General features: G+C 54.0%; 1 protein-coding gene across 1 annotated transcript in view; it reads left to right on the top strand.

The window, feature by feature from the left end:
* Positions 1-16,399, top strand: part of VOLCADRAFT_108021 (uncharacterized protein) — a 19,905-nt gene extending 3,506 nt beyond the window's left edge. Inside the window, exons 7-32 of the mRNA XM_002958175.1 lie at positions 490-605; positions 1,317-1,479; positions 2,329-2,428; positions 3,009-3,124; positions 3,800-4,006; positions 4,647-4,730; positions 5,498-5,600; positions 6,283-6,467; positions 6,800-6,865; positions 7,381-7,530; positions 8,481-8,555; positions 8,922-9,053; positions 9,318-9,377; positions 9,575-9,693; positions 9,961-10,180; positions 10,752-10,808; positions 11,694-11,828; positions 12,823-12,951; positions 13,428-13,559; positions 13,870-13,962; positions 14,061-14,081; positions 14,424-14,462; positions 14,559-14,701; positions 14,829-14,914; positions 15,328-15,605; positions 15,699-16,399. Of these exons, the coding sequence (XP_002958221.1) occupies positions 490-605; positions 1,317-1,479; positions 2,329-2,428; positions 3,009-3,124; positions 3,800-4,006; positions 4,647-4,730; positions 5,498-5,600; positions 6,283-6,467; positions 6,800-6,865; positions 7,381-7,530; positions 8,481-8,555; positions 8,922-9,053; positions 9,318-9,377; positions 9,575-9,693; positions 9,961-10,180; positions 10,752-10,808; positions 11,694-11,828; positions 12,823-12,951; positions 13,428-13,559; positions 13,870-13,962; positions 14,061-14,081; positions 14,424-14,462; positions 14,559-14,701; positions 14,829-14,914; positions 15,328-15,605; positions 15,699-15,725 (3,036 nt within the window). The 3' untranslated portion in view covers positions 15,726-16,399. The remainder of the gene's footprint in view (positions 1-489; positions 606-1,316; positions 1,480-2,328; positions 2,429-3,008; positions 3,125-3,799; positions 4,007-4,646; positions 4,731-5,497; positions 5,601-6,282; positions 6,468-6,799; positions 6,866-7,380; positions 7,531-8,480; positions 8,556-8,921; positions 9,054-9,317; positions 9,378-9,574; positions 9,694-9,960; positions 10,181-10,751; positions 10,809-11,693; positions 11,829-12,822; positions 12,952-13,427; positions 13,560-13,869; positions 13,963-14,060; positions 14,082-14,423; positions 14,463-14,558; positions 14,702-14,828; positions 14,915-15,327; positions 15,606-15,698) is intronic.
* The last annotated feature ends 1,539 nt before the right edge of the window (positions 16,400-17,938 follow it).

Raw genomic sequence — 17,938 nt, 5'->3', positions numbered from 1 at the left:
AAGCGCAACGTAACTCAAGGTGTAACACATACACACATACACAAACACGCACACATACACATACACAAACACGCACACATACACAAACACGCACACATACACAAACACGCACACATACACATACACAAACACGCACACATACACATACACAAACATGCACACATACACATACACAAACATGCACACATACACAAACACATACACATATACATACACAAACACGCACACATACACATACACATACACAAACACGCACACATACACATACACAAACACAAACACATACACATACACAAACACGCACACATACACATACACATACACAAACACGCACACATACACAAACACAAACACGCACACATACACATACACAAACATGCACACATACACAAACACATACACAAACACGCACACGCACACGCACACATACACATACACACACGCATTAGAAGGTAAAAGAACTTTCACTCCATTCCTCTCTCCACATAGAGCGCAGCCGCACACGCCCATGACGACGTGGCATCGCGGTTGGAGCTCTTAAAGGACCAGATGACCAGCATGGAGGCGCGGCTGGGACTGCCGTACACGCAGGACACCGCATCAGGGTAAGCAGCGCAGCACGGCAGTAGCTCGCGACGCGATGTGATGTTGGGTGTCTCCGTGCCCTCGGGTGCAGATAGGGGTTGCGAACGGTGACCCGTGACTATGATCGGTGGGTACCGGTGGGTACTGCCTCTAGAACGGCGTCGGTCAGTCGGGTCGGACAGTGCCGTGCGGGTCGGGTGCCCCTCCGTGCCCTCGGGTGCCAAGATAGGGGGGGTTGCACCTCTATCCCCCGGGACCGCGATCGGTGGGCACCGGTGGACCTCCTGAACCGCGGCAATCGGACAGTGCCGTGCCGTCGGTCGGACAGTGCCGTGCCGTGCCAGTGGGACAGTGCCGTGGTGGCTGCCCCGACCACAGCGGCTGAACCGTGCCGTGCCATGTCGGCTGGTCGGACATGCCGACATGCTGTCGGTCTCCGCAAAGATACTACTAAAGCTCGCGGCTGATGCTGATGATGGTGCTGCTGTTGCTGCTGCTGGCGACACCGCGGGATCCGTAGCCACCTCGTAGCGCTGGGAGATATGTGGTACGACGTTTACGTGTGTGGCCAGCTCTGCTCGGCCGCCTCGTGAGCGCGGATTCCCTCCGAATATTGTGTACGTGAACTCACCCAGCCACAGTTTTGGCACTTAGTTCAGAGCCCCCATCCGACCTTCCCCACCAGCTGTCAATGCGAAGCCCGTACACCCGTACGCCCCTCCCTGGAGCAGGTTTGACCAGTACGGTGGCTCGCGGCGGCATACCGGGGGGTTCGGCAGCTGTGTATCGCCCAGCAAAGCCGTGGTGAGTGTGCCCACGGGATCAGTCCTGGATCGTATCCTGCGGCTCGAGCGGCGCACGGACGCTCTGGCGGAAATGAGCACAAAGGCCGAGGTGAGGGCGAGAGTGAGGGTGGGGGTGAGGTGAGGGTGAGTCTGAGGGAGTGGGGGAGGGTGAGGGCAAGAGTGAGGTGAGGGCGAGAGTGGGAGGGTGAGGTGAGTGGGAGGGTGAGGGTGAGGTGAGTTGGATGATGAAGTGAGTGGGTGGGTGAGTGAGTGTGGAAGAAGAGCAGGGCGTGTATCTACAGCTACAGCTGTCGGGATGTGAGCTCTCGCTGCTGCGAGTGCTGCTAGCCGTAGCTGCTTTTTGACACGCATATGGTGTATTCACGCACACACGCCATGGCAGCGCACTTGAGTTTCTGTGTGTCTGTCTGTCTGTGTGTGTGTCCGATAGGGAAGAGGCCAGCACCTAGGTAGGGAGCCCCAGACCGTTTGGGGGCTCCTCTTAGCGATTGCGATTGGGTTGATTGATGTACGGGGGAGTAGGAGTACAGTTCCCTTAGGGTGAGCGATATTGCGGTGGCGGCGGCGGCTGGTGGTCCCCGGTGGTGGCGGCTGGTGGTTCAAAAGGACAGAGGGGGTCAAAGGGACATAGTTACCCTGGGCGAGTGGCGTCTTTTCGCTTGAGGCCTAGGAGGGCTGCTTGACTGTACAGCAGCAGCTGTACTGCAAAACGATCCTGCAGTGAGCCGTACACCTGACGAGCATTTTTTCGCGCGGCGGCGTTGCGGCGGCTGGGCTGCATTCTACACGATGCAGTGGGCCATCTGATCGATGCAAGGGCCTCCTTCCTCCCCCTTCCTGACCTGTCCCTCGTCCCGTTCCTCGTCCCGTTCCTCTTCCCGTCCCGTTCCTGTTTCTGTTACTGTTCCTCTGCGACCGGATGGATTGCGTTCGGCAGGCGCTGGCACTCGCTGCAGCATCCACGCGCCAGGAAGCGGACGCAGAAAGCACCTCGCGCGTCAAGGAGGCAGAGAAGCGCCTGGTGGCACGCATCCAAAGTAAGTCCGTGTCCTTGTCCTGGTCCTTGTCCACATCGTGAGCGCCAGTCCTCTTTATCACCCTGCGCCAGGCGTCCTTAAGTCAAGGACACCGTGGAAGTCATTGTTTTATTATTACGAATGGTGACTCTTTCCTTTCCAGCCTTCATTACGTGGGCCATTATTGCACATGTAGACATGGCCCTGTTGGAATGTGACCGTCACTCACCGTCACTCACCGTACCAGGAAGTGGTACCACAGCAGTAATAATCCATAGGACCCAAGGGGGGGTCCGTGGCGCTTTGCTGGTCTTAACAGGCCCACGGGTCTTGGGGACAAGGGCCTCTCATCGTGGTTATTAAATGCTGTTGTTACAGAGTGGGAGGCTGTTACAGAGGGGGCCATGAACACATTGTCGTGTGTGTTATGGGCGGGCTTAGGACGGCGTAGCAGTTCTGCGACGGATGCCTGTCTCTCTCTCGCGCGCAATAGCTCACTGCCTTTTTGATACATGTTGCTGAATGGCCATTTTTCCTCTTACATGTTTTTTCATCTTATCTTACATGCGTCCTGTCCGGCCTTGACAATACTTTTGACCAGGCGTGGAGTCAACCCTGGAAGGCAAGGTGTCTGCCCTTTCCGCGCAGACGGGAATCACCATCAGCGCAGAGCTGGACAAGCGCCTGCACGGCGTGTACGACCACCTTGATGCACAGGTGAGTTATGCTTGTTTTACCTTATCAGTTGATTTGCTTTTCCCGAAGGGGTTGATTGATATCGATATATAGCGAGAGTCCGCGCGGCTCTATCTCCCGGTATAAGGATTGACGCCTAGGCGTACTGTATATGAGGCGAAGGCGAAGGCTGTGGCGCTGTGTGGGCGGTGTGAAAGGGTGTGTGCGATATCTTTTCCCTTTAGCCAGCGGCGTAATCCCTGCACCAGCAGGGTGCATGCTTGCATGCTCAAAGAGTGCATGGTTCGGCCGCGCATGGTTCCGGAGCCTCTAAATTTCCGGAGCTTGTCCTCTTGTGCCGCCTCAGGAGCCCTAGAGGGTTCGATCGGGTAACTGTGGTGGTTGGTTGTCTACAACGTGTGCGAAAAGTGTTTGGAGGGACAATAACATGATGGGCGATGAAGTGACCACACGGGAATCACCCCCTCACGGAAATCGCGCTGCTGTGTGCGGGCAAAACACCACCACTACCAACCCACCACTACCCGAGCACACACCACCACCAACGCATCACCAACGCACCACCACCAACAACAACTACAAGCCAACAACCGAAACAGCCTTAACCGTCTGTCTGTCTGTCTGTCTATCTGGGTCACATCTGGGTCATATCGGGGTCCGTTTGCCAACTCGCCCGGCTTTCATAACGACGACCAGGTTCAGCGCCTGGGCGGCGACCTAGACCGGCTCTCCAGAGACAAAATCGACTTGGCGTCCCTGGAGCACTACTCCCTGCGAGTCAGCACCCTGTTCGAGGGCGTCGCGCAAGGCCTAGCTGATGAGGTGGCGACGCTGGTGGGGCAGTTGCGGACGGAGGTAGCGGGCACCACACGCAACGCGGAGGACATGCGCGTCAAGGACAAGGTACGTGTGCGCGGATATAGCATGGTGTACGTAACAAATATATAGCTTAACAGAGCAGGCCAAATGCATGCCGCCGAGGCGTAGGGGGACAGGGGGTTATATTACTGCATGCCGTACTGCCGTACAGCAGACAGACAAGCTGTGTGGAAGAAGGTGGTTAGGATGTTGCCCTACGTCGGGGTTTATGAGCTGGTTATGCGTCCATGACGAGATTCCGAATGTACGACCCTTGTGTGTGGGGGGGAGTTGAGGCCCTCAACTTGAGGGAGTGGATAGGGACGGGGAGCCAGTCGCGCGGGCGCCCGGAGACGTGTGTGCCCAGAGAGCAAGCGGCTAACCCTAGGGCTCAATGAAGTTTGTGTGATGTGCGGCTCATTCGCCGGGGAGGCAAGGCCACCAGCCGGCAAGTGTCAAGGCATTGTCAAGCTGGCCTGATACCCCCCCTTACAGCCGTACAGCCGGAGATTTGGCCAATTTAGATATGTACAACCCCAAGGGGTGAAGCTTCCGCGAACATAGGAACCTGCGGGCGCTGAGGGTGCTGCCACCGTGCCTACACCAAAACTGCTGTACTTTGGTGAACTGGGTTGTTGTTTAGGCGCCGCGTTTACTGGGTTGCTGAACCCGCCATATGCTTCAGATGCTGCATGATAAAGTGAAGGCGGAACTGGATGCCATGCGGCAGATGTCAGGGCAATTCAAGGAGACAATCACGGCGATGCAGGTGCGTGTGTGTATGTGTGTGTGTGCGCGGAGTTGTGTGTGCGTGTGTGTGTGTGTGTGTGCGGAGTTGTGTGTGGAGTTGTGTGTGTACGTGTGTGAAGGTATGTATGGGTGCGTGTGTGTGGGTGTGTGTGGAGTTGTGTGACATGAAGGTAGACGGGTGGGTATGTGTTGTGAGCTCTGAGCGACATGGAACTCCGGGGGTCTCCTGGCGGGCGAGGTGCTGGTGCACACGTAACTTCTACGCTCCAACTTCGGTTCATGGCCCCCCCCCCAATGGCTTTTACGGACACCCCCGCACTTGTGCGTGGAGCTTGTAACTTGTAACCTGGTTCACATTCGGCTTCGGTCCGGTCATCGAGGGAGGAAACCCTCACCTTCGTCACCCACCCCTTTCGGAGCTTTCCCGGCCCCCTGCTCCTTTGCCTCCTGCGCTTCGCCTCATTAGGCCGACATACGGCTATCCTTATTGGTAATCAGTTTGCGGTTGGTCACCTGCTGCTGCACTCACGAACACACACACACATACATACACATACGCACATACACACGTCCAGCCTGCTGTGTTGCTCATTTTCACAACGTTGTTGTTGTTGTTGTTGGTGGTGGTGGTGGTGGTGACGGGGGTGGATATGCTGCTGCTGCTGCCGCTGCTGCTGTATGTATGTATGTATGCATGTATGTACGTCGGTACAGTTAAATTTGCAATGGATCCAGAAAAGGGTTTCCACCGCTAAAAACTGATGTTTTTGTTTGCCTTTCCTACAGGAAGCGATTGCTGCATCCCAAAACACAAGGCTTCTGGAGGAAACTCGGGGCCACGTCAGGCAGGTCATGGCCGATACGGAGCAGCTGCAGAAGGCCGTGAAAGGTACTCACAACCCGCACGTTCCAGCCCGGGTTTCGTTCCAGCTTCGTTCCAAGCGCGCACTTCCTGAGCCACACACACCGCTCCTGAGCCACACACCCCTCCTGAGAAGCCGAGTCACCCCATAACAGGGCGCCTCGGTCTCCTAACGCGCGCTCCTAACGCCCGCTCCTAACGCCCGCTCCTAACGCCCGCTCCTAACGCGCGCTCCTAACGCCCGCTCCTAACGCCCGCTCCTAACGCCCGCTCATAACGCCCCGCTCCTAACGCCCAGCGAAGATGCGTTCACATCCCGACACACGCTGACACATTCGGGGTTTTCATCAAACGTGTTTTGCAACCCACAAATGCTCGATCGACTTCATGTTTCATCTGGAACAACGCTTTGCATGCCGAGAAGTTTATAAAAGAAGAAATGTGATTAGAGTTAAGCCGCCCCGAAACTGACCCCACTGACCTGGCCAGCGTTTGCTTCTTCGTCCCAGATCCACTCAAACGTGAATGCTTGTTCGTTCCTTCGAAGTTTACGCGGACTCGGACTCGAACTCGGGGGTTTATTTTCAGCTTTGCAGAACGGCCTCCCCCTCGCACCTCATCTCCTGCGATAGCTGACAGCGCCCATGACTAGGGGTCACCCATCGCTTGTTTGTTTGTCCTTGCCTGTTCTGTTTGCTCTTGTTTGCAGGCTTGAACACGGCCGTGGCTGGCACCAGCAGCGCCTTGGAGCTTCAGTCCCACAAGCTGAGCCAGCTCTCACATAAGATCGGCGGAGTCCATCACGAAGTGTGTGCGGTGAAGGACACGTTGTACGGCGGGGTGGCATCGGCGGCGGAGGGTGCGGCAGAGCAATCTGGCCCTCCAGGAACCTCGGTGCGTCCCCGGTGCTGCTGCTGACGACCTTCTCCTGCTGTATCTTCCTTTTTAAACCGGAGTGGAAATGCATGGAGGTCTCGTTGTTCTTAGTGAAGTCTTATTGTTGCTTTTTGTATTGCTCTGTTGTTGTGCTGATGTTGTTGACGAGGGGGTGCTACACTGGGGGCGGCTCGTCGGCGCCCGAGAAAGGACGAGCACCGTCGGGGGCCCCCTGACCGGGGGCCCGAAACACAGCGCAGGGCCGGGCTCGCGGCTGTTGTTTTTGTTTTTGTTGTTGTTCTTAGTGGTGGTGTGATGGTGAGCTAACATGATCTCCATGGCCATTGCAGTTACTGTCGAAGCTGGCCTTCTTGGAGCGCACGATTGCCGACCTGACGGCCTCACTTAACAACAAGGTGAGCACCCTCTTGTCATCCTCTGCCAACACACACCGCTAGACAAACACGGGCCGGCCTTTATCCCCGTATGTCTGCCACCTCGCTGTCGCCCGCGTTCACACGTCTCTGTAATTCGACATTGTTAGACTTTTGCGCTTCGGATTTGCTGCTTTTTGCTGCTTTGCTTGGGAGGGTGGATTCCGCATCGCATGGGTTGTAGCAGCCTTCCGCTGCGACGGCATTATTGCCCTAGGGTTTGCTGTGTCCATGCTTTAGATTTTCGCAAGGGGTAGTCTCCTTGCGATCAGTTAATACATCGCAATGACATGAAATTGTAAAATTCTTTTGCTTATCTGTGTTAACAAACACAGTTTACACTATCCGCATGGCTGACTGATCCCCCAACACATGTGTACATCCCCTACACCTTCCTCCTTATCTTCGGCCCACGGGAACATGCTGCCCTGAACCCATGCCGTGCGCGCGTGCGTCTTGGTGACCGTCTTGCTCTCATCGGCATCGGTCAACACCAGACGGACGATGTATTGACTCGGGAGATGGAGCGGCGGGTCGCAACGTTGGCGCGTCAGCAGGACGTCACTGCGGAGGGCCTGAGAAACCTATCAGCAACGGCTTTCAAGCGCGCTGATGAACACGCGTCCGCCATTCAGAGGCTGACCATCGTAAGTGCCGCCTCGATCTGGGCGTGTGCCGAGTAGTATCCTGGGGGGCATGACATCACGGGATCTGCATCCGCCGATCGGTGGTACTTTTCTATATGCAGTCGTGATGCAGAACATGTCGGCTGTTCAGTCTTTCCAAGTTCGAATGCAAGAGCATGACCAGCTGCTGGATTTCAGGTTGTCTTAGCCGTGTCTGAGTGGAGTGGTTGACGGCGTTTCCCTTTGGGAGGCGCTTCCCGCTGCTAGGGTGCCGTGAGCGCCCGCAGGCGCGGCTGCGGAGTGAGTGAGAAAGAAGTTATGTCATGCATTGCATTGCATGGCATTGTGTACGGCACTGGCGGAGGTGAAGCCACGTGGAGGTGAAACCCCGTGTCTTCTTGCTTGACACTGACGCTGCCGGGGGTAGTTTGAAATCGTAACGTGGTGCCTTGCTTAGCAAGCCCTCGTGTATGTATGTATGTATGTATGTATGTATGTATGTATGTATGTATGTATGTATGTATGTATGTATGTATGTATGTATGATGTGTGAAACAGGGGGGTGTATCTTCGCCCGTGGCAGCTACCCTGCGAAACCCTGCCTTCCCCGGTATTTCGGGGCACCCTCATCCAGTCACCCTAGTCAACTTCTCAGTGGATCGCTCAGGTTCCGCACCCACCACCAGCATCCAACGGAATCTGCCGGGTCGACAGCGGCCCAACTCCATTCCTGGTCGGCTCGCAGGTTAACTTTATCCCAGGTCACCACCGTCCATCAACTAGGGGCGCAATGCCTTCCACCATCGGAAGGACTTTTGACCCTAATGGGTATCGATCCCGGGATCTCCCGGGGGCAATGGTCGCGCATTACCAGTAGTGCCAAACCCTAGTATGCATATAGTATGTATGTATGTATGTATGTATGTATGTATGTATGTATGTATGTGTGTATGTGTGTATGTGTGTTTTAGGCCGTAAGCGGTAACCTGGAAGACCGTCCCACCACCACCACCGTCAAGCACCTCGTGGAGGCGGCCGCCATGGAGGTGCGTGTATTGTGTGTGTGTATTTGGGGGGGGGAAAAGACGGGGAGAGGGAGAAAGAGGGAGAAAGAGGGAGAACGAGCAAGACAAGACATCACCTGCCCGGCGGTAGTCTGCCCTGCCCTTCCTTGCCTTGCCTTGCCTTGCTAGTTGTGTTGGTGATGCACGTATCTGACCTGACCTGACCTGACCTGACTGCGAGGAGGTGAAGGAAGCCGGGCATCTATTGGATATTTGGGATTAGCCCAGAGGGCAGGTTCGTGACAGTACTAGTTCATCTGAAGAACTACCAGGCGGTTTGAAAATGGCGCACACGCACACACATACATACATACTTACATACTTCAAATATATGATATTGCCCTGCAGGTTCGTGAGCGTTGTGATCAGGCGCTGGCACCGCTGTGGGACGCAGTTCGCATCCTGCAGTCCGGGATTCGGGATGCGGCGGGAGAGCTCAAGGCAATGGGCTCTCATGTCACCAACTTACAGCAAGCGCAGGTGAGGGGACAAAGGAGGCTTTTGTTGGGACGAGGGACCGAGGAGGGAAAAGGGGACGCGGGAAAAGGGGGGACGAGAGAAAAAGGGATGGGATCGTCGATCCTCATGTGCGTTGATGATTCGGAATATTTGAAACACACACGATTCAGCATGTGTAGAAGGTAGAAGCAAGAAGGGAGGGAGCGTCTCTCTCTCTCTCTCTCTTTCTCACACATTTTACGCCAACTTTCCAGTTTGCGTGTGCAACATTGTTTGCTGCTGCAGAGCGACTCGCGCACCAAGGCCTCCAACGACCGTTCGTCCATCCTAGCCACTCTGCGGAAGGTAGGTATGGGCATAAAAGCTTGATATTGGCTGTGGCAAGGCTTCATATGTGATACGAGGGAAGGTACCGCGCGTCGCAGTTTTGCTGTAGAGACAGCGCGAGGACAGTGCGGGAAGCCTTACTGCCGGAGAAGCGCTGCTCTACATCATGGTGGGGCTGCTGACAGCAACCCACCCTGCAGCAACCCACCCTGCAGCCCCGCATTGATCTGTCCTGGCCTCCTGAACGTGAGAGGAAGCTCCCCGCGCTCCTCGCCCAGCAGGAGTACATGAACGGGGGGAGGGGGGGTCGTATGAGCGGTCGTATGACCCCCTCGTATGTTAGGGGGGTCGTTACACCTGGGGGGGGGATGATAATGCAACCCCAAAAGTTGGTTTTAATAACGACAACACCACACAACCCAACAAAACAAAGAGTTATAGAGCTCCAGGTCCAGATCATTTCAAACGCACGCGGCCTTTTGTGTCCTTGCACTGGCTTCTTTTGTAGCCTTTCTCGCCTTGGAACCTTCTGGTTCGTTAAGGCGGGACCGCTTACTGCTTTTTACATAAGCGGACGTAACACACACACACACACACACAGACGCATTTGGACCCACGCAGAGGTTGCAGCGCAAGGAGTTCATCCAGGCTATCAGCGCGATGCGGTACAAATGTCGAAAAAAATTCGTGCTTTGTCTTCTTTGCCAGCGCAGGCCATGGATGACGAGCTGGGCTGCCTCCGCACACAATTTGACTCGCGGCTGGACAGCATGGCGAGCGGCATTCGCCAAGTGGTGGAACAGCTGGAGGTACATGAAAAGGTACGGCATGTTTGTCGTACCATTTCAGTACTCGTACATTTATAGGCGCGTATGCGAGCTAGAGCCGAGCGTGGCGTGTGCCGTTAGACCCTAACAATAATGGCCAGAAGCGTACGGCAGACGGAGTTTCACCATGTGTTGAAGGGCGTTGTGCTTTTGTTATAAGTAGCTCAGTGATTAAGGAGGTTGCGGTAAACTGGACGTGCCGTACCTTTAGAGCCCTCATGTAGCTGTCATCATGTAGGGCCGACATCACAGCCTTTTGTTGTTGTTTCTGTGTCATCAAATGCGCGTGTGTTGTTTCTGTGTCATCAAATCCGCCGTGCATTCCAGGTAAAGCAGAGTACAAGTCTGGGTGACGGTAGCTAGTGTAGCCCGATGTGGGGGCATAGCCCATAGATTGAATTGTGCGTGATCGTGATTTGGTCAACACTTGGCACTCGGCGACATGGCTCGGCACGGTTTGTATCTCTAGCTTTCAACTTCACAGCTTTTCTTTTTCTTTGGGGGGTTTTAGTGTTTGGCGTTTGTTCGCTCTTTCGTTTGCTTTCTTCCGTGTGTTCGCGTGCAGCTCCAGGATCGGCTGACGCAGTTGACGACCGCCATAGAGGAACAGCTGGCCACGCAGGTATGCCGTACGTCGTACGTCGTACGTGACGTGAAACCCCGCCTTGGGCACACGCACGGACCTTGGCGGGTTGGGGACCCCGGAAGGGGGCGGAAGGGAGAGGAGCATTGTGCGGCAAGTTACCGGTTAAACTTGGTGGGCAAGTAAAAGCATGCCGGTACGGGGAAAGCTTTTCCGACGAGCATTTTTACGCCGGTATAGCCGCGCCAGCTTCCTTCCTTCCTTTCTTTGGTTTCGGAGGTTTAACTTCCTCTCATCATGATCACGCACCGAGGGTCGTCTGGTCTGGTCTTCTATCTGTAGTACTACCCCGTGCCCCCGTCATCCGGGTCCGCTTGCCCTCGTTGGTAAAGTTCGGAGTTACAGGTTATGAGTTACAGGTTATGAGTTACAAGTTATGAGTTACAAGTTTGGAGTTACAAGTTAGGAGTTACAAGTTATGAGTTACAAGTTATGAGTTACAAGTTATGTGTTACAAGTTAGAGGGTACAAGTTCCGCACGAATGGGGCGGGGGGGTCCGTCAAAGCCTGATTGGGGGCCCCATGGACTATATATATATTGAACGTTCAATATAGGTATATGTATCCGTCAGCCATCACCACCAAACCACCATGAGGAACTTGGTGGCGTGCGAAACTTCCAGTCCATCAACTAGACCTCTCATCTCCACACCCTCAGCAGCAATCCCTAATAAACCTAATATACTCCCGACCAATGTCACAGGAATCGAACTGAATTTGCATCACCTCGCGATTTGCATCATCCTCGAGCACGGCCCTCAATCATCATGCGGGGTTGCCCCTGTATCTGCTGCCCTCTGCCGCCCTCTGCCGCCCTCCCGTGCACCACCGGACTGACTGACTGCGGCACTACACGCCACTCAGGTGTCCGCCTGGCGTACGGGCAACCAGCAGCTGCGAGCCGAGCTGAACAGAAGTGTGGAGGTTGCGGCCGCGGCGCTCGGAACGAAGGTTGATGCGCTGGAAGCCTTCTACTGTAAACAATCCGACGAAGTCAAGGTGCGTCAAGGTGTTTCGCCGTACACGCTGTTTAAGGAGCCGGTGTGACAACGGGGAAAGAGTTGAACGTGGGAGAATGTGCGGTGCTGTGCTGTGCGGGTTATATATTAAAGGGGACAAAGGCGGTGTGGTGTAGCAGTCCGTCCGTGTTGAGCGGGGTGGCAGTCCGTGTGGGTGGCGATGAGCCTGTGGGTTGCGGCGACCCACTGTGTATGTGTGTGTGTGCGGTGTGTGTACGTGTACGTGTATGTGTACGTGTACATGTACGTGTACGTGTATGTGTACGTGTACATGTACATGTACGTGTACGTGTACGTGTACATGTACGTGTACGTGTACGTGTACATGTACGTGTACGTGTGTGTACGTGTGTGTACATGTACGTGTGTGCGGTGTACGTGTACGTGTACGTGTACGTGTGTGCTGTGTACGTATGTGTACGTGTACGTGTGTGTACGTGTACGTGTGTGCGGTGTACGTGTACGTGTGTGCGGTGTACGTGTACGTGTACGTGTGTGCCGTGTGTGCCGTGTGTGTGTGTGTGATCAATGACGCAGTCCTTGGCAGCAAAGAGCGGAGGATGCCGCACTACCCTTCCTATCCCATCCCACCCATCTCAGCTAGTCTCTACACTCTCTGCCACGTTTTGACACACGTCCCAATCATAACGAACGGAAATAAAAGGAAACTTTAATTCTTCTTCCCCTAAAGGGAAGCGCCGTACATGATGTCCATATCGTCAAAGCACAGTCTGTGCATTGCGCAAGTCCATCTCTTACTTGTCTCTTTTTTACCTTCCGCGTTCAGCTCGGGCCAGCTGAGTGGATGCCTTGCCTCTCGTGCCTCCCTCCTTTTTTGCTCAGATTCTATTTTGTCCAAAGCAGGATATTTGGGGGGACGAATTTGCGCCCCCTTCCCATCCGCCCACATTTCCCACACGCAAACTCCCTCCCGTTGTTACCATGTGATGTGTGCACGATACACGTTCCCTTAGGCCCTGTCTGAGATGGTCGCCTCCAAAGCCAGTGAGACAGCGTTGCGGGAAGTTGCCAGCACGGTGGCCAGTAGTCTCATGCGACAGGAGCTTAACGACTTCCGGGAGAAGGAGCTTGCGAGGTGGCAGGTAAGGCTGTGGCACCTGGCGGGCAATGTCCCACGCATAGCAAGAGAGGATGCGGGAGGCGCTGGGTCGCAATGTAAACCGTAATGCCATGTAATGGCATTACGCATCTTGGTTAGGTCTGTCACCGTTCTGTCTGGGAGTTCGCCATCCATTCCACAGGTTATGTATCTATTCTTAAAAGAGATTCTTTCTTTTTTCTTTTTGATAATGACTTTGTTGTGTGTTTGTTTGTGTGTGTGTGCGTTTATGTGTATGTGTTTGTGTGCGTCTATGTGTGTGTGTCTCGGTTGCGTAGTTACCCATACGAGCTAGCAGAGGCCCAAGAGCCTAGAAACCACAAATTAGATCAGGGACAAAGTACGGCGCAAAAACGTTCTAGTACCCGAGTAATATACGTGTGCGAAGTTGGTAACGGGACTCCCTGTTCTCCCTGCTTCGCGCTTTTATCCGTCACGTGCAAACATGTGTACCTCAAGGCGTGGCTGGAGGACTACCGAAGGAGCCAGGACCATCTAGTCACTCGGAGCTCTCTGGACAGCGCACTCGACAGCGCGACTCGCCAGATTAAGCAGGACGTGGACGACGTGATGACGGCGCGCGTCGACGAGGTCCGGAATTTACACTTAAAAACTTGCGTGCGAACGTTGCGCAGCTCAGTTCAGTTGTTGCCTGTATGAAACAACAAGCCTCATGCGCTCGTGCCTGATTGTTTTCAAAAGGTGGCGAAGAAGGGCATTGTGGCCGAGCAGACATGTTATTAAATACCGTCCACGGGGTAACCCCCTCAGGCTTTTACAGACGTCCCCCCCCCCCCCACACACACACCGCATTCGTGCTGAACTTGTAAATCTTTTGTCAGTGTATGGCCGGCTGAGCTTCTCCGAAACCTAACCCCTAACCCTCCCCGCCCGCCTCCAGTTGCGGCGGGCATTCACTTCACTACGAGGTGAGGTCGATGGGCGCGTCCGTGCGAGCACAAGCCGCATGGAGATTGCGGAGCTCCGAATCCAGGTGATACTTGCTTGCATAGCGTTCTGATGCCATGTCATGCCGTGTCCTGTCATGTCACGTCATGTATTCCCCGCCCGGCCCATTCGTCGGTCACTCAGTTAGGTGGTGGTGAGGCGGAGGTGGGGGAGGTGGTGGCTTCTGGTTGCTGTGGCAATTGCAACAGCAAGAGATAGCTAGGAAGGCATGCAAATCGTCATGTCACATACATACATATAGAAGTAGGCTTCTCCCGAAAGAGCTTGAGTCGGTCCCGAGGTATTTGGTATTATGGGGCTGTGGGTGGGGCGCTATGGGGCGGTGCAAGGAGGCGTGTGCGGTACTCGACCTGTACTCCATAGTCCAGCAGCCAAATCCAATCCTTATACACAAATACAAATGCTCCGATTGCACCGCACGTGTGTGTGTGTGTGTGAAAATGTGTGTGTGTGTGTGTGTAAATGTGTGTGGTGATTGGATTGCAGGAGCTGGAAGCCGCCACTGCTGGCATTGTCACCCGGAGGGTGAGTAAGGTGGTTACAAAGCACATATAAAACACGGATTTTGTCGCACAGGAGAAGTACAGGCGCCTTTAATCTCTCTCAATGTTGTTTGCGCAGGACGTTGAGGACATAGTGGTAGCGGCAATGCCGCAACGTGCGGAGCGCGCCGGACTGGAGACGAGGGTCCGTGAGCTAGGAGACCAGGTCGCGGACCAAACAGCCGCACTGAAACTTTTCCGCACGGAGGCGGTCCTGCGAAGGTGTGTATGTCTGTCTGTGTGTGTGTCTCTGTGTGTGTGTCTGTGTGTGTGTATATGTATATCGGCTTCTTGTTGCCGTGCACCAACCGCCTCCGTGAACTGATGGCTCCCTCTGGTTGTTGTGCAGCGAATTCACCGCGGAGATGGCACGGAAGGTTGACCTGGCAACTTACTTGGCACAGGGGAGTGCCCGTGCCGCGGCGGCCAACGCAGGTAATCCGACAACAGTGCCGTACAATCTGACGTTCTGTCTGTTGTTCCTCGGTTGATCAATTCCTGCTTGCTATGTTCTTGGTGCAGGGGCTCTCCTCGGGGCAGGCCTGTCGCCGCAACGCCGAAGATCTGTTGATGCCGGTGACCGCTTCTGCCCAGGCGTGGTCGCCGTCGCTCGAGCGATGGATCGCGCGTAGCTTTGGGAGCATCGTTTTGCAAAATTAGTCAATTGTTTTAACCGTTGACACTGGGCCACAATAATGCTTCACAGACCGCGCGTTCCTGTATCATTGCCGATCAGTCCGTACGGACACGAATAAGTGATAGCAGGGTGTTGTTGCATAGATTGTTGTGTCCTGATTCTCAATTTTTACCCACAATGATCGCACAGCAAGGGATTTGCGTCCACGCAGCCGCGTCGGCTAGTCGTGCTAAGCTAGTTATCCGGTGCTCAGGAAATGGCGCAACAAGTGGGGCATTTCATGAAGGACAAAAGGTCAAGGTTGTAGCCGCTGTTAAAGTGTACCATGCGCCAAAGCATCATGACGGGCTCGACCTGAACGGCATGGAAGGGACTCTCGTCAAGGACGTCACGCACTACAAGGGCAAAATCCTTTCAGCAAATTTTCCATTCAAGGTGGAGTTCCTCCTTCCTGGCGAGGGGAAGCCAGGAAAGTTCCAGGCTCACTTGGTGAGTTAATCGTTGTCCTGGTGTCTACTACATCGCGCACACTGCGCGTGCTTTCGTATGTGATGTGCGCGTTCTCCATTGGTATGCATGCAGGGAGAGGACGAGATTCAGGCGCTTTGAATTGGGCAATATTCATTTCACTTCCAGTTTCCACGAAATAAAGCTGCGCGGGTGCCCTGACCGCAAATCAATTTGCCTAAGTGCAGTCATTGGGGCAATGGATTGTAGCATCTCATCTAGTTTTCTAAATGCTAGCCTCGGTAGCGCTTGGCACAGGTTATGGACCTGGAATGCTTCCCCTGCAGAATGAAAAGACATGGCGTATGCATTAGATATGGTGGGCAGAAAATAGGCCAAGAATGTTTGTGTCCGAGATGCGATGGGACCATGACTTTAAAGGTGGAAAACGCTTGACCCAACCGTTGCTTACTGTGTCCTTTGCGCTCAGCTGTTATAGCAGACTGAATGCGACGACGGAGCGGTTAGGGACGGCCATCTAAGATTGTGGAGGTATCTGCTTTCCGTCGTTGGGTGCCACAGGTGCCGCAATTATCGATTATCGTACAAGGGACTCCTGTAACAACTCATTTGGAGTGCATGTTATACCTGCGGTCTTTACGTCTATCACACAACTCACATGCTGTATTTTTGTCCAGAGGTTGTGCAAAGTATTTGCAGGATTGCAGGATAAACTGTATGACCGTTGGAGTTGAGAGTATCGCCTCTTGCGGTCAGTTGCAATCCTCCATCGTTTGCGAGTTGATCGATGACGCAAATGTAATCCTTTGCTATGTACACGCACATACTGTCCGTGTAGCGATTTGTTTGTTTGGCTGCCGAGCTCGTCTCGGCGACAGTTATTTGACTGTTTTAGAACCAACGAACAAATGATGTCCCGACGACTCCGGCAAACGAATGCCGACTAGCACCAGTACATGATTACCATGGGTCAGCATGGTTCCGGGTGCGGAGGGATGCTCAGCTGAAGTTCTGTGTCAGAGCACACGGTCAGAGCACACGCGGACGCACATGCATGTAGGTTACGAGTACATCAGACGCTGCCCTGGTGAACCTAGCGTTCACGACTGGTTATGCCAGGAGAAGGCCATGCTTGCCTAGTTATGCCTCTACAGATTCACCTGTTACCGAGGGGCGTAAGCAACAGCCTGTAAGTAGCTGCTAAGTGCTGCTCCAACTCCTCAAAAAGAAGCTCAGCCATAGAAGTTTGAACGGAAAGGAGAGTGCGTCTAAGCTGAAGCTTAGGATCAACGCAATGCTATCTCAAGGACAAAGGCTGGAAGCACCTAAAGCATTCTCATGGTGCTCCTCAGCTCGCGCAAAGCTTGGGAAGAACAAAGTATACCATTCTGCAAAAAACAAATGTGCACGACATCTCAGCACTAAGCCTGCGTATCAAGTCTGCGCTATCTCGATTGCGGTCAGCAGGGTTTTGCGCACGTCCAGTTCCCTGATCGGCGGCCAAACACGTGAACAGGCCTTCAAAGAGCCTCAAAACAGGGGTCTGAAATTGATGTGACCATCGGCAGGAATCTGATCCACAGTGGTAACTGGCGGGGAGGGCACAATAAGGGCAAACGCAGCGCGAAGGGACAGTGCCCCAAAAGTTCAGCTAGGATTGGTGCATACACTATCGGACTGAGTTTTAATTTCTAAATTTTTGTAGCTTTATTCATGCTGAAGTCGAGGTGTTTCAAGCGTTGATAACGCCCAGCTGAGCCCAGGTACTGAGGCAGCCAGATGTTGCACGCTTAATCACTAAACTTCTGTTCGCGTTACTGTAGTGCGAGCACATGAAGTTTTTGGAGTTCGGGTTAAACTGAACTACTTCAGTCAGCGTAGGCCTTATGCGTCGGTTTGCGCACATCTAGTTTATTTGCAGCACGCAAATCCCTTGGAACATACATAGACAAGCATATTTATCCTGGTACATGTCATCGGCTTGATTTGTGAACAAGCAGTTATTTAGCCACGTACTTGAAGTGCTATTTCCTACATCCGCTCGCTCTCCAGCTCACATAAGATAAGCAATTTCGAGGGTTTATTGAAAACCGGCTGGGAGGTCTTGCGCGGTGAGGTACGTTGAAGAGGTACTATCTTCGACCTGGCTTCGGGACATCGTCTGGGACGGTTTCCACCATCCTTCTGATGATTTGTATACGGGCAAATAACGCTGATTTTGCCTTGTCATGGTGAATTGGCCACCGTTTGTCGGGAGTTGTGCCAAAGGGCGCATGCTTGACATGCCAATGGTGCACTGAGGCATGGCGTGTCGGTCGTCCAGGCCATTGACTGTGCTACTCCATGCACCATGG

The sequence above is a fragment of the Volvox carteri genome, assembly GCF_000143455.1.
Source record: "Volvox carteri f. nagariensis unplaced genomic scaffold VOLCAscaffold_87, whole genome shotgun sequence".
Classification (NCBI taxonomy): domain Eukaryota; kingdom Viridiplantae; phylum Chlorophyta; class Chlorophyceae; order Chlamydomonadales; family Volvocaceae; genus Volvox; species Volvox carteri.
Note: the sequence above shows the minus strand (reverse complement) of the source record. Positions and strands in the feature narration are given on the sequence as shown.